A 13,185-nucleotide genomic window follows, 5' to 3' on the forward strand; every position below is an offset into this window, starting at 1 on the left:
TAGAGTCAGGTAGACCTGGGTTCACGTGCCAGCTTTGCCACGTATGCTCTCCGTAACCTTGAACAAGTTGCTTGCCATCTCTGAGCCTCAGTTTGGTCATCTCAAAAATGGGTTACCAGGTATAACCTCACAGGGCTGTTGGGACGATGAGGGGAGGTATTGTACGTAAAACATGCACTCTGACTCTTACTTCTAAGGGGAAGGAAGACCCTTCACAAACCACCAGCCAAATACATCAATTAATCCCGACCTGATGAGCGATGTGGATGAAGGAGAGAGGGTTGTCCCTGCCTGTGATGGGGGACCTGGGGCTCCTCTAGCTCCTGCGGTGAGGGGAGGCCCTCAGGAGGTGACTTTTAGGCTAAGACCTAAAGGGAGGTCTTAGGAGGAGGAGAAGTTGGTCACTAAAGGCTGGGGGGAGTCGGGGATCATTCCAGGCACAGGGAGCAGCTGCTGCAGAAGCCTTGAGGTGGGAAAGAGGAGGCAGGTGTAGGGTGAGGAAGGAGGGGGATGGGAGGATGGGGCAGAGTTAGCAAGGCAGGCAGAGGCCGGAGCCCGCTGGCTCCTCCAGGTCATGTTGGAGAATCTGCATTTTTTCCTAAAGGCAGTGAGAGCCAGTGACACTTTCAGTGGCTTAGCACATGGTCAGGTGTGCCCTTTAGAAGCTCACTCTGGTGGCTTGCTGTGTGGCAGGGGACTGGCATGGGGCGAGATGGGACCATGTGAGCGAGTTCAGCACATCAACCCTGACGCTGTGAGCTCCTGAACCAAGGCAGGGGCAGGGAGAGAGTCCGGACTCCTTAGGATGGAGAATTCCTCGCACTTGGTGTTTACTGCGGGAGTGAGTCTAGGGAGAGTGCCCTACTCCACCGTGAGCCCTTTGAAGACAAGGATTAAGTTTGATTTTTCTCTGTATCCACAAGACCCAGCATGGGCTTCACACCGAGAGCCAAAATGTTTACGGCACGCACAAATGGCAGTGAGATTTTAGGGTAGGCTTGTGTGTGTACCGTCTGCTTCTGACCTTCATCCCACTGTCGCCAAGCAGAGGGGCAGGGACCTGGTACTTCCTTGTCCCAATTAAGGTGTCCTTACTGAGCTGCTTCAACCTCATTTCAGTGCTAGAAATATCTGGGGGCTGGGGTGGGGAGATGGGCACCCCACACACTTACCCCTGGGGTCCCACACCTGCCGGGCTGGGCCTGGTCTGGAACCGTGGGGCAGCCCTGCTGGCCCTTCCATAGGTGCAAGGATCGTGGGCTGAGTTGCTGGTACCACGTGTGTGCATGACGTCCCTGTGTCCCTGTGTCTGGGGCGGGGGTTGCTTTTCGAGTACACTTACTCCCCTACATTCACGTTTGTGTTTTTCTGATTGGCCCAGAGGGCTGAACGTGCTCCAGCAACAGGCAGGCAGGCTTTGTGGTGAAGACGGCGCAGCTGCACAGAAAGCCAGAGAGCCTTTCAGTGGCTGCCTTGCTGGGTGGCGCTGGTGAGATTGTTTCCTCATCTGTAAACCGGGCACACTCATGGCTTTAGGGCTGTTGTGAACAGGTATCCACCAGGCCAACCAGAAATGTGTCCTGTGAATGAGGACCAGGAGAGGGACTTCCTCTTGTCTCCAGGGAAAGCCACCCACTGGGTGGATAACAGGTGCTAATGGGCACCGTCAGCTTCCGGAACCTCTGCCCACATCAGTGCTGAGGTTCCGGCTGAAGGGATCTGTGTCCCTTCTGTTTTACAGGAATCAGGAAGAGTCTGGGCGGGGTGGGGGGGGCGGTAAGGGGAGTGCTGGGGTTGGTTTGGTCAAGTCCACCACTGAGAAGCTGGGTCTGGAAGCTCTGTTTCGGGGGGCTGGGAGTGAGGGTGGGAAAAGCCAGTGTGGGGTGACTCCATGCCTGAGCAGGGCAAGAACCCCAAGGGTCAATCTCTGAACCCAAATTCGAAGTCCAGGGCCTCTGGGCCTTCAGTGTGTGGGCTGTAGGGTCAGAGGTGAGGAGGTCAGGGCTGAGCAAGCAGGGCTCAGGCCAGCGTGTAGAGGGGTGCTTCCAACTGTCAGTCAGCACAGGAGCGCGGCTGTGCCCCTCCGATCTCAGGAGGCCTCGGGATTCCAGGCCAGAGCTACCACAGACGCCGTCAGAGCAGTGTAGAAGCAGCCAGAGGATAGCACATCACGTTAGGATGGGCCTGGGCTCCCAGAGCACCCTGAGAGCCCTTCCTATTACAGCATCTTCACAGTGTAAGGTGACCATCCTATCCTACTAGAGCCTCTTCACGGTGTAAGGTACCATCTTTATCTGTGTTCATCTTCCCTGGGGGCCGGGGACTGTGACATCCAGCTTCCTGGGCCTATGACCCCACGCTGGGCCTGGACTGGTACACAGTCAGTCCTCAGGACATGAAATGTGGAATTGACAAGCGACACCAGTAAGTTCAGCTCAATTAGTCTCCTGAGCACATACTGTGTGCTTTGTCCCTGACTCATCCCTGTCATTCGGGTGGTTCCCAGCCAAAACCTGGTTTCTATTTCTTGAGAAACCATCTCTGGCCCCTCCAGATGGAAGCTGCCTGCTCAGGCCTGGATAAAAATGACATCCTGCTAAAACCAAGTCTTCACTAGATGTTGGCCAGTCCAAACTGATAGCCTCTTTGAGGCCTCCTAACATGGGTTCTCTGCCACATGCCCAGCAGGTTTTGAATCAAGGTTTCCTGTGGTTTACAAGGCAAACCCAGTCACAGAATGGCTTGGAGCTGGGCCTCTCATGAGGGTGCTCTGTGGGTGCTACGGGGGCTCCCCCTCAAGGAGAAACATGGAGCAGCTGCAGAGGCCGTCAATTTTACTCAAAGGTTTAGAAAAGAAAAAGATAGAAGTTTTTATAGACACGTGCAGACCAAAGGAACGGGATCTACTTTTCCATACGAGCCAAACTCTCGGTCTGGAGTCAAATGGAACATCTCTATAAGTGTACGGAACAAAGCACACATCTTTAACAGAAATTTGCACCTGAGCTGGGCAGCACCAGACCATCCCCTATTATTCCCAAACCTCTGCTGTTCTCTTGTGCCAGGAGGGCTACTCTTGTGACCACATTTGAGGATCTCTGACTGTTGGTGTTCTGGGGAAACGGCTCAGACCACACGTGCACATGGTCAAGTGGTTTTGCACTCCTGTCCCTCCCATAATCCACTGCTAGCAAGATTCAACACCCAAGCCAAGAGGTGAATGATCTGGAATCAACGCTAAGATCTCATTTTCAGGAATTCTTAGACATTGGGTGAATTCTAGGTCTGACTCTGCCACTGAATCAGAAACAGGTAGGTAGTTTCTTCCCAACCTGCTCTTCAGTTTCCCTATCTGTCAAATGGGAGTGGGCTGTACAATCTCTCTGAGGTTCCTTTCAGCTTCAACATTTTATGTCAGACCTCTATTCCTTGTCCAGGTGGGTATAATTCAGATTCAATTAACACTTATCATGTCAAACTAAAATGGACTGTGAGCACACTTCCATACATATTATTTGTGTTCTCAAAACCCCAGAAATATAGGTGTTATTACCTCCATTTCGCTTACAAAACAGCGGCTCAGAGAAGTTTAGTGTGTTAACTGAGGTCACACAGACAGGAAGTTGCAGAGCTGTGATTCAGTCTCAGGCCTGTTTCTGGCTTTGCATCCAAGGGGCTGAGAGCACACACTGTGTGCCCAACAACTCAGCTTCCTTCAGCCCTCTCTCCCCGCCTGCCCGGGAGCTCAGCTCTGTGCTCTGGGGTAGGGGGCCGAGGATGGGCGCCAGTTGGGGCTATAGGCCACTGGTAGTACAGGTGGACTTTGGCCAACAGGTGTTGATAATGTTCTGGAAGGCTGGCAAAGGGCAGGTTATCAAGGGCTGAGAGGGCATCTCTGGCCTAGCCTGGGTCTGGGTCTCCCAGGTGTCTTCCAGGCCCCATTTGTGCCTTTAACTTAAGAAGCTGCCTACTCTTTGCTTTGCTTTTCCATCTGGGAGCTCCTACCTGCCACATGGCTTGCCATCCCCAGAGACCCACCCTCACATATTCCTGTCCACCTTTCTCAGCCTTCGAAATCATCTCACAGTACCTCTGGGCTGAGGGCAGGGAAGGAAGAGATGTGCTGCGGGGATTGAGCTCAGATCTGTCTCGACCATTAGGAGGGCGACTTCAAGGATGCTTTTATTTCAGCCAATTCAATCACCACCAGTCTGCCTGCAGTAATGGCTTTTGAGCCCCCGGTTATCTTCTCAGAACCTTAAGGTGGCCTCAACTCCTGGCATGACACTGGGCAAGTAAATTTCTCTCTTTTGGCCTCAGTGACCTCATGTAGGCAATAACCAGCTGGTTGGGTCCCCATGGATCGCAGGTCCTCCCAGCGGTGACATGTTAGCATCCACTATCTCTGACTTTACCTTCCCAGAGGAGGGGGACAGACTAGATGCCTTTGGAGAGCGCATCAAGCTTAAAAATTGCACTCCCGCTGTCTGGTGCTCTCGCTCGGCACCCGCAGGTGCTAATCCATCCCTCCACACCAAAGGCACACCCGCGCCCCGCCCAGGCCCCCCGGTAGATCCGAGCCTGGCCTTTTAGCCTCGCAACTCCGGAAACGCTAGAGCAGCGCTAGAGCCGCGACTGCGGCGGTGGCGGAGGCGCAGGGGGCGGAGGAGGAGAGATGCGCCCACTTGTCCCGCGGCCTCCGCAGCGGCCCTGGCGCCAGCCCCGGCGCATCAGAAAGGTCCCTGGAACCCTTCGGTTTGTTGCTTGCGCCCGGGGCCGGCTGGGAGTGCGCCACCGGTCGATGGCACCTCACCGACCCCTGCGGCCTCGCAGCCTCCCAACTTGGCAGAGAGAGCGCAGGCTCTTCTTCGCTCCCAGCCGCGGTGAGGTAGGGGCCGCGGCGCTCGCACGCCTCCGTCTCGCCCTTCCCGTGCCTAAGCGCGGGGAATTACACCTCCCCGGTCCGGGGCTCTCCCGGGTGGGAGTGGAGGTGGGAGCACCATTTCTGGCTGGATGTGGGTCTACATTCATTGCTTACGTCTCCCGCGGGAGCCCATCTCTCTCCGCGCCTCATCCCCTTCCGCGTCTCCGCGTCTTGCCCGCTCTGCGCCCGCCTCCCACCGAGCTCGCCGGGTGAAGGGCAGCCGCAGCCCACACCCGCTCCCTGTCCGCAGTCCCTGCCCCCTCTGGCCACCGCGGGGTCACCGCCCGCTTAGGCCAACCCTCCCTTCTCGCCGAGGGCGCCGAGTAGAGGGACTAAAGTTCGGGCGCCTTCGGCCGGCGTAAGGGCCTGCGCCCCGAGGGCCGCGGCCCGGGCGCTGGGAGGTTAGACGCGGCGCTGGCCTCACCTGTTTCTCCAGAGGCTCCTTGGCCGAGAGCGTAGGCTTGGGGGAGGGCGCGCGGTCGCAGACGCAGCCCTCCAGCAGGTAGAGCCCCGAGGGCCGCGAGCTCGAGTCGCTCTCGAAGTAGAAGAGCAGGTTCTGCAGCAGCGCGAACCACTTGGTTTGCCATTTTGTGTTGTCCGAACTCCGCTTGCTCAGGTAGCCCTTGCGCGTGCCGTCCTTGCGCGCCAGCAGTCCCAGGGACGCGACGTGGCCATCGTTCAGCCGGATCCCCTTCTGCATGGTGCTCGGAGGCCAGCTAGACTCCACGCGCTTACATTTTCTCCGCGCGGCACCCGGCAGCCCCTGTCCGTGCGGCGCGCTGCCTCTCTCAGGCGCTCGCTCGCTCCTTCTCGCTCTCCCCTCCCCCCAAATTTCTACAGTCCGGGATCTGGCGCCGAGCCGCGGCTGCTGGAATCCAGATGTACCATTCCCCTCCAGAACCTCTTCCCCGTTTCGCAGAGCCCCCGGGCCCTGGAGATGCTTCCCGACCCTCCCCTGGCGCCGGGCAAACTGAGGGACTGGCGAGCTGCGCGCTGGCGAGGGGCAGGCGGAGTCATGTGACGCCGATCCCTCGAAGAGCCCGCTTTAGCAGCGCGGACAGGGACACACGCACGCAGCCCGCCGAGGCGCAGAGCCGCGCGCAGGCTGCACCTTGGCGCCTCCTCCCCCTCCCCGGACACACAGACGCACACGCATAAACAAATCCTGTCCTCCCTCCCCTGATATCCTCTTCTCCCCTTCGGGTGTTAAAAAGCAAATCGGATCAATTTTCGTTTAACCCAGTGGAACACCAGAGGCTCGCCATCCCGGGAGTTTGCGTCTTTGCGCCCCGCCGCGGCGCACTGTAGACCTTGGGTTAAGTCCCATTTGTCATTTTCTCCTCCAAAGGCTTCCTCCTGGTACTTTATTTTTCTAATCCGTGGTGGATGGAGGAAGGTGGATGGCGAAACAGAGCTGAAAGAGCTTTCAGTTCTAATATTTGCGTAATCGGCCAGGTCACATTCATTTCAGCATCCAGCCCCACTTCTGGTGGCTTCCCCAGCGACCTAAGGACAATACAGACGGAGATGTGGAGGGGGAGGTGAGCGTTTATTTTATTTTATTTTGAATGTTGCCATAATTACGGGCGCCACCCCCTGCGCCCTGAGGTCTGGCCGGCGAGCCGCTGCTGGGAGTTTTCTGCAAATACCCTCCAAAGCCTGAAGGCGGGCTTCAAACGCAGGCGCCAGGGACCATGGGAGCCTTCAAATAGCTGCGCTGGCGCAATGATACCTTAATGATAGATTTTCCATTCTTATTTTTAGCTCCCATTCGCCTACACAGTTACACGGCATTTATCCGAGAACGTCACAGCGCCCGCCTGCTGCACCGGGAGGGCGCGCGGGCCGCCGAGCAGCCGGGGCGCTGGAGCGGGGAGCGCGCACCGCCGTCTGCCGCAGAGGGCAGCGGCCTCGCTCGGGCCGGGAGCGGCGCCCAGCCCGGCCTGGCCTGTTTGCAGCGAGGATAGGCGGCCGCGTAGCCCTCAAGAGGAAGGAAGAAAGGACACCATTTTTCAGAACCTGCGGGGCCCCCTCCTCCCCCACGGGCAACATGCACACACCCTGGTCTGGAGCGAGGGAAGGGCCTGGGAATCAGGTAGCCCTGGGAAGGCCCAGGGAAGTCCACGGAGAGACACCCGGCGGTGGCTGAACTGGACCTGCCCCGGTCCTGGGCACGATGGTGCAAGCCTGCCTTTTTTAGGTGGGGACAGTTCCGAGGGAGAGATTGACAGTGTTACCTTACTCTTCCCTCTCGGTTCCCACGCTCTGGGCTTGGGAACTGTCTAAGGACGCGGTGAGGCTGATTTTTCTTCGCGAATAATGAAAGCAAAGAAGGGAGATGGCTAAGCTTCTTTATTTAGTCTCGATTTTCCCAAGGAGGTCCCTATACCGTGACCACCTTTACTTCTCTTTTGCCCTCTTTATGGAAGCAGAGTTTCCAGAAGTGAGGTTCCTAATCCAGGCTCTCTTCGTGTAAACTTTTCTATTAGGAAGCCTGATACAGAGGCCAAGGAAGCGTCAGGGAAGGGACACTGTTCTGAGTGCTTCAGATCCGCTAAGTTGTTTAATCCTCACACAATTCTATGGAGTAGTGTCCACCCCTCCCCCCCGACGCCTCATCAGCTCCATTGTACAGAAACGGGAAACGGAGGTGTGGAGGGGTTGAGTGACTTGTGCAGAGTCACTCAGCTGGAAAGTGGCAGGGGCGGGATTTGAACTTGGTAGCCTGTCCCCACTGGAATTCCTTCATTACTTCACTCATTCACTCATTCAGTTAGATACACCTCATCCCACCAGTGTTCACTGAGCCCCTAGTCTGTGCCAGGGCTTAGGCTGGGCCACTGGGGACATGGTGATAAACAAAACACAGTTCCTGCTTTCTGGAGCTTAGACCAGCCCAAGGGTTCCTTCTGTATAGGGCCCTTGGCAGGAGGGAAACCATTTTCCCCTGGGTTTGGGGAAGAGGTGTAAATCAGGAAAAGAACTGAATCCACTTCCGTGGACCTCAACCTTGGTGCACTTAGAGTCCCTGGAAAGATTCGTTAAATATCTTTGTTCAGGCTGCACCCCAGATGGGTAAGTCAGAACCTCTGAGAGTGGGACATGGGCATCAGTACTTAGAAGGCTCCCCAGGTGATTTGAACACACAGCCAAGGCTGAGAACCACGGATCTGAAGCTTGGATGAAGAAAATCCCCTCTCAACCTCCTCCCTCCCCACGGCTGGCACTGAGTCGGCCAAACGGCCCCCTCTTGCTGGTTTTGGAGTTCCTGGTGGGAACTCCAGGAATTCCTGGTGGGTCGGGCCACGCTGGGTGGTTGGGCTTGGCTCAAAGTATCCAGGTCAGAGAGAGGAGGGGACAGCAGCCCTGGCACTTTGATTATGTCCATCTGAGCTCCATTCATATTGCTTTCTCTCCAATCTCTGTCAGCAGAAGCCTGAGCAGAGCCTGTGAATGGGCCCTCAGGTCATTCCCCTGGTCTCCAGCCAGAGGGCCCTTGGAAGGCCCTCAGGGGAGTTGGTTAAGGAGACATCGTTTACCAGGCTGGCTCCAGCTTGTGTTGGGGTGGGGGTGCCAGGAAGCAGGTAGGCATGTCTTGCCATAGCGGGCAGAGGTGGGCACGTCTAGCTATCATGTGTGTTGTCTACCAGGCCAGAGACCAGCTCTTCCCTGAAGGTGGAGAAGAGGTCCATGTGAGCATCACAAAGTGCATCCGGGCTTTGCCTTGTTTCACTGCATCCTCCCAATAAGGCTTTTGGACAAGGGTTAATAACCCCATTTCACAGATGGAGAAACTGAGGCTGGAGAGTGGAAGCCATCTGGTCCTGGACAACACATGAAAAGGTGCTTAACATCACTAATCATTAAAGAAATGCAAATCAAAACTACAATGAGGTATCACCTCATACCGGTCAGAATGGCCATCATCAAAAAAATCTACAAACAATAAATGCTAGAGAGGGTGTGGAGAAAAGGGAACCCTCCTGCACTGTTGGTGGGAACGTAAATTGATACAGCCACTATGGAGAACAGTATGGAGGTTCCTTAGAAAACTAAAAATAGAACTACCATATGACCCAGCAATCCCACTGCTGGGCATATACCCAGAGAAAACCATAATTCAAAAAGACACATGTGGGGCTTCCCTGGTGGCGCAGTGGTTAAGAATCCGCCTGCCAATGCAGGGGACACGGATTCAAGCTCTGATCCGGGAAGATCCCACATGCTGCGGAGCAACTAAGCCCATGTGCCACAGATACTGAGCCCGTGAGCCACAACTACTGAAGCCCGTGTGCCTAGAGCCTGTGCTCCGCAACAAGAGAAGCCACCACAATGAGAAGCCCGTGCACAGCAATGAAGAGTAGCCCCCACTCGCTGCAACCAGAAAAAAGCCCGCACGCAGCAATGAAGACCCAATGCAGCCAAAAATAAAAATAAAATAAAATAAAATAAAAATTTTAAAAAAGACACATGCACCCCAATGTTTATCGCAGCACTATTTACAATAGCCAGGACATGGAAGCAACCTAAATGTCCATCAACAGAGGAATGGATAAAGATGTGGTACCTGTATACAATGGAATATTACTCAGCCGTAGAAAGGAACGAAATTGGGTCATTTGTAGAGACGTGGACGGACCTAGAGTCTGTCATACAGAGTGAAGTAAGTCAGAAAGGGAAAAACAAATACCGTACATTAACGTATGTATGTGGAATCTAGAAAAATGGTACAGATGAACCTATTTGCAAAACAGATGTAGAGACACAGACGTAGAGAACAAACCTATGGTTACCAAGGGGGGAGGGGGGAGTGGGAGGAACTGAGAGATTGGGATTGACATATATACACTATTGATACTATGTGTAAAATAGATAACTAATGAGAACCTACTGTATAGTACAGCGAACTCTACTCAGTGCTCTGTGGTGACCTAAATGGGAAGGAAATCTAAAAAAGAGGGGATATATGTACATGTATAGCTGATTCACTTTGCTGTACAGCAGAAACTAACACAACATTGTAAAGAAACTATACTCCAATAAAAATTAATTTAAAAATGAAAAAAACTGATCATCATAAGACCAAGTGCTACCTGTTACTGATAGGGTTAGCTTGTTTTTCCCCTGAATCATAGCTTTGTACAAATCCATAAATGTGGATGTAATATCATTTCCTGGATATTTCTCGAGACTTGTCTTACGGCCCAGTATGTAGTAAATATTTGTAAATGCTTAAAAAAAAAAGAGTGGAAGCAACGTTCGCAGAGTCTTACAGGGAGGAGCTGTGATGGGGTGTCCTGACTGCTCGACCAGAGGACTTTCCTCTCTGGGTCTCCCAACTTCCAGCTCTCTGGGCTGAGGTCTCTGCAGATAAGGAAACAAGAAGGAGGATTAAGGAGTATTTTGGTGGGTTTGATATCTGCATTTAGAAATGGCCAGCTAATGACAAGGACATCACTTAGTCCAAATTCCTATTAAGTCTTTTTTTAACTTTTATTGGAGTATAGTTGCTTTACAGTGTTGTGTTAGTTTCTGCCGCACTGCAAATTGAATCAGCTATGGATGAATTGGGAGATTGGGATCGACATATATACACTACTATGTATAAAATAGATAACTAATGAGAACCTACTGTATAACCCAGGGAACTCTACTCAGTGCTCTGTGGTGACTTAAATGGTTAGGAAATCCTAAGAAGTCTTCATGGGGGGATTTCCGCCAGCCTTCAGACTAGAGGTCAGCTTGGGCATTTGTTGACATGGGTGTTGTGTGGGTCTGACCTGCCTTTAGGCCCTGGGAAGCGAGGATCTCCGGGCGGTGCGTGCATGTGTGTCTGTTGTGTGTGTGGAAATATCTGAGTGGTGTGATGTGCACGTGAGAGGTGTATGTAAGGTGTGTGTGTAACATTTAGAGGACCTTTGGTTTTTTGACAACATACTCTGAAAGAAAAATGTAGCTTTCACATCACTTAAAACAATGAAGCGTTAAGTTTGTGGAGTCAGAGGACTTTTGGAAATGGAAGCTTTGTGGGTAGGGGCTCGCTACTCCAACTTTGGGCTTAATTGGTTAGCTTTGCCCCAGGATCCACATGCAGATGTCAGGGGTTTATACCTTTACTTTCTGGCCAGTGAAAATAGCCATATTATACCATCGGATTATAAGTGTAATGCAGGCTTTTTGTAAAGTATTAAGGCATTATAGAAAATAAAGAGAGAACTCCTCCATTGATTTTTTTTTTTTTTTTTTGCTATTTAACGTCCTTGACTTTTCTCTTTGCTAATATATTTACCACAATAGGCTTCTATAACACACACTATTTTATAATCTCAATCTCTCTCTTACTCTCTATTTACTTAACAGTATGTGAGGACATCTTCTCATATTACTACAAATTGTAATCAACAGAGTCTTTATGATTGGGCATTTAGGTTGTTTTCAAGTCATAGTTTTTGGAATAATGCTGCAATTAATATCTTTGTATATACATTTCCCTCCCTTAGGCTAAATTCCTGAAAGTGACATTTCTAGGTTAAAAGAACATATGTTTGAAACATTAGTACCTATTAGTAGATTTCCAAAGAGAGCTTTTATTCTTTACATGGCTGTCCCTAGGGATGAGACTGTCCATTTCTCCATTTCTTTGTCAATCTTGGATATTGATATTATCCATCTCCTAAATATTTGCCTGTTTTGAAAGAACAGAAATGATATTCCTTTCTTGTATTGATTTTCATTTTTTAAATTGCTGTGAGGTTAGACTTTTTTAATGTTTATAATTATTTACATTCCTTTTGGGAATTTCTTGTTAATATATATTTTTTTCAGTTGCGTTTATATTTTTCACGTACATTTATCACAGTGCTTTATGTATGAGGGATATTAACCAGCAGTTTTTATGTGTTGCAAATAATTTTCACAGTCTGTTGCTTGTCTTTAATGCTCTATATCTATATCTATATATTGTATATGTCTTTATTTGGATTGTAAGAAATTTTAAAACTTGGGTGTAAACACCTTTTTCTTTATGGTTTCTGATTTTAGATTCCCTACCCTCTTGTGCCAGTTCCTTCAAGATTGAAACATATTTGCCCATATTTTCTTCTTCAATTTTATAATTTTATTTTTTACCATTTATACTTTGAACTCATTTGGTGTTTGAGTGAGGTTGGGATCGGCTTATTATTAATTTTTCCCAAATATCTGGCAAGTTGATCTAATACCCTTGATTGGATAATCCAAACTCTACCACTGATAGGAAGTAGCATCTTTATCATATACCAAATTCTTGTCAATACTTGGGACTATTTCAAGATGCTGCTTTTTGTCCCATTGTTCTGTCTGTCCTTAATACCAGTGATTTTTGTTTGTTACTGCTTTACCAACCATTTTGAAATCTGGCCATAGAGAAACACCCTCCTCATGTTTCTTTTTTACAGTGCTCCTAAATATTCTTTTGTATTTATTCTTCAAGATTAATTTACTACTCATTTTGTCAAGTTCCAGAAAAGTCTCAGAGATTTTGACTGGAATGACATTGAAAACATCTATTCATTTAGGAAGAATAAATACTTTTACAATGTTTTGTCTTCTTATTCAAGAAAAAAGTACATCACTCCAATTTTTTGTCCTTCAAAATCTTCGGATAGAATTTTATGTGTTTCTTTTTTATGTATATATCTTGCACATTTCTTGTTTAATTTATTTGTGGGTATTTTATATTTTTTGGTTGCTAATGAAAATATGAACTTTTTTCCTATTTTTAAAAAAGACATTGTTGGTATATAAGAAAGCTATTTCTATTTATTTATTTTGTAGGCTGCTGTCCTGAATTCTTCTAGTTTTCAAAAATCTAATTTTTAAACTAGAAGACAATTGGAATAGATTTCCCAATATTTAGGCATTCTTGTATTTCTTAGATAAAACCCACTTGGCCATGGTGGATTTTTACATTATCACTGGTTTACTTGGCTTGTTTATCTCTCCTGAGTTAATCTTGGTAATTTAAGCTTCCAAGACCATTTATTTATATTTTCCAATTTATTACATAGATCTGAACCAAACATTTGCTTACAAGTTTGCTAATTTTCTCCATCTATGTTACTTCTCTATTATAGGTGCTGATTTTGTGTTTGTATGTTATCTGATTTTTCTTGCAAATGTTTTAACTATATTATTATTAAGACTTTAAATTTATTTGTTAATTCTATCCTTTTCTGGCTCATTAATATACACTTATATCTTTATTAAATTTATCCTCCCAC

The 13,185-nt window shown here is 49.7% G+C and overlaps 1 protein-coding gene and 1 long non-coding RNA gene across 6 annotated transcripts in view; one reads left to right on the plus strand and one right to left on the minus strand.

The window, feature by feature from the left end:
* The window catches only part of RASGRF1 (Ras protein specific guanine nucleotide releasing factor 1), a 104,718-nt gene extending 98,642 nt beyond the window's left edge, over positions 1-6,076 (minus strand). Inside the window, exon 1 of one of the 2 annotated variants that reach the window (XM_060293741.1) lies at positions 5,349-6,076. In XM_060293741.1, the coding sequence (XP_060149724.1) occupies positions 5,349-5,624 (276 nt within the window). In that variant the 5' untranslated portion in view covers positions 5,625-6,076. The remainder of the gene's footprint in view (positions 1-5,348) is intronic. The other variant, XM_030878442.2, reaches the window with a different exon arrangement.
* The window catches only part of LOC132596810 (uncharacterized), a 37,202-nt gene continuing 28,633 nt past the window's right edge, over positions 4,617-13,185 (plus strand). For 2 of the 4 annotated variants that reach the window (XR_009562823.1, XR_009562820.1), the window contains exon 1: positions 4,617-4,888. This is a non-coding gene — a long non-coding RNA (uncharacterized lncRNA). Of the gene's footprint in view, positions 4,889-5,996; positions 6,466-13,185 lie in introns of those variants that run through there. The other 2 variants (XR_009562824.1, XR_009562822.1) reach the window with 1 other exon arrangement.

Source organism: Globicephala melas, chromosome 2, assembly GCF_963455315.2.
Source record: "Globicephala melas chromosome 2, mGloMel1.2, whole genome shotgun sequence".
Lineage (NCBI taxonomy): Eukaryota > Metazoa > Chordata > Mammalia > Artiodactyla > Delphinidae > Globicephala > Globicephala melas.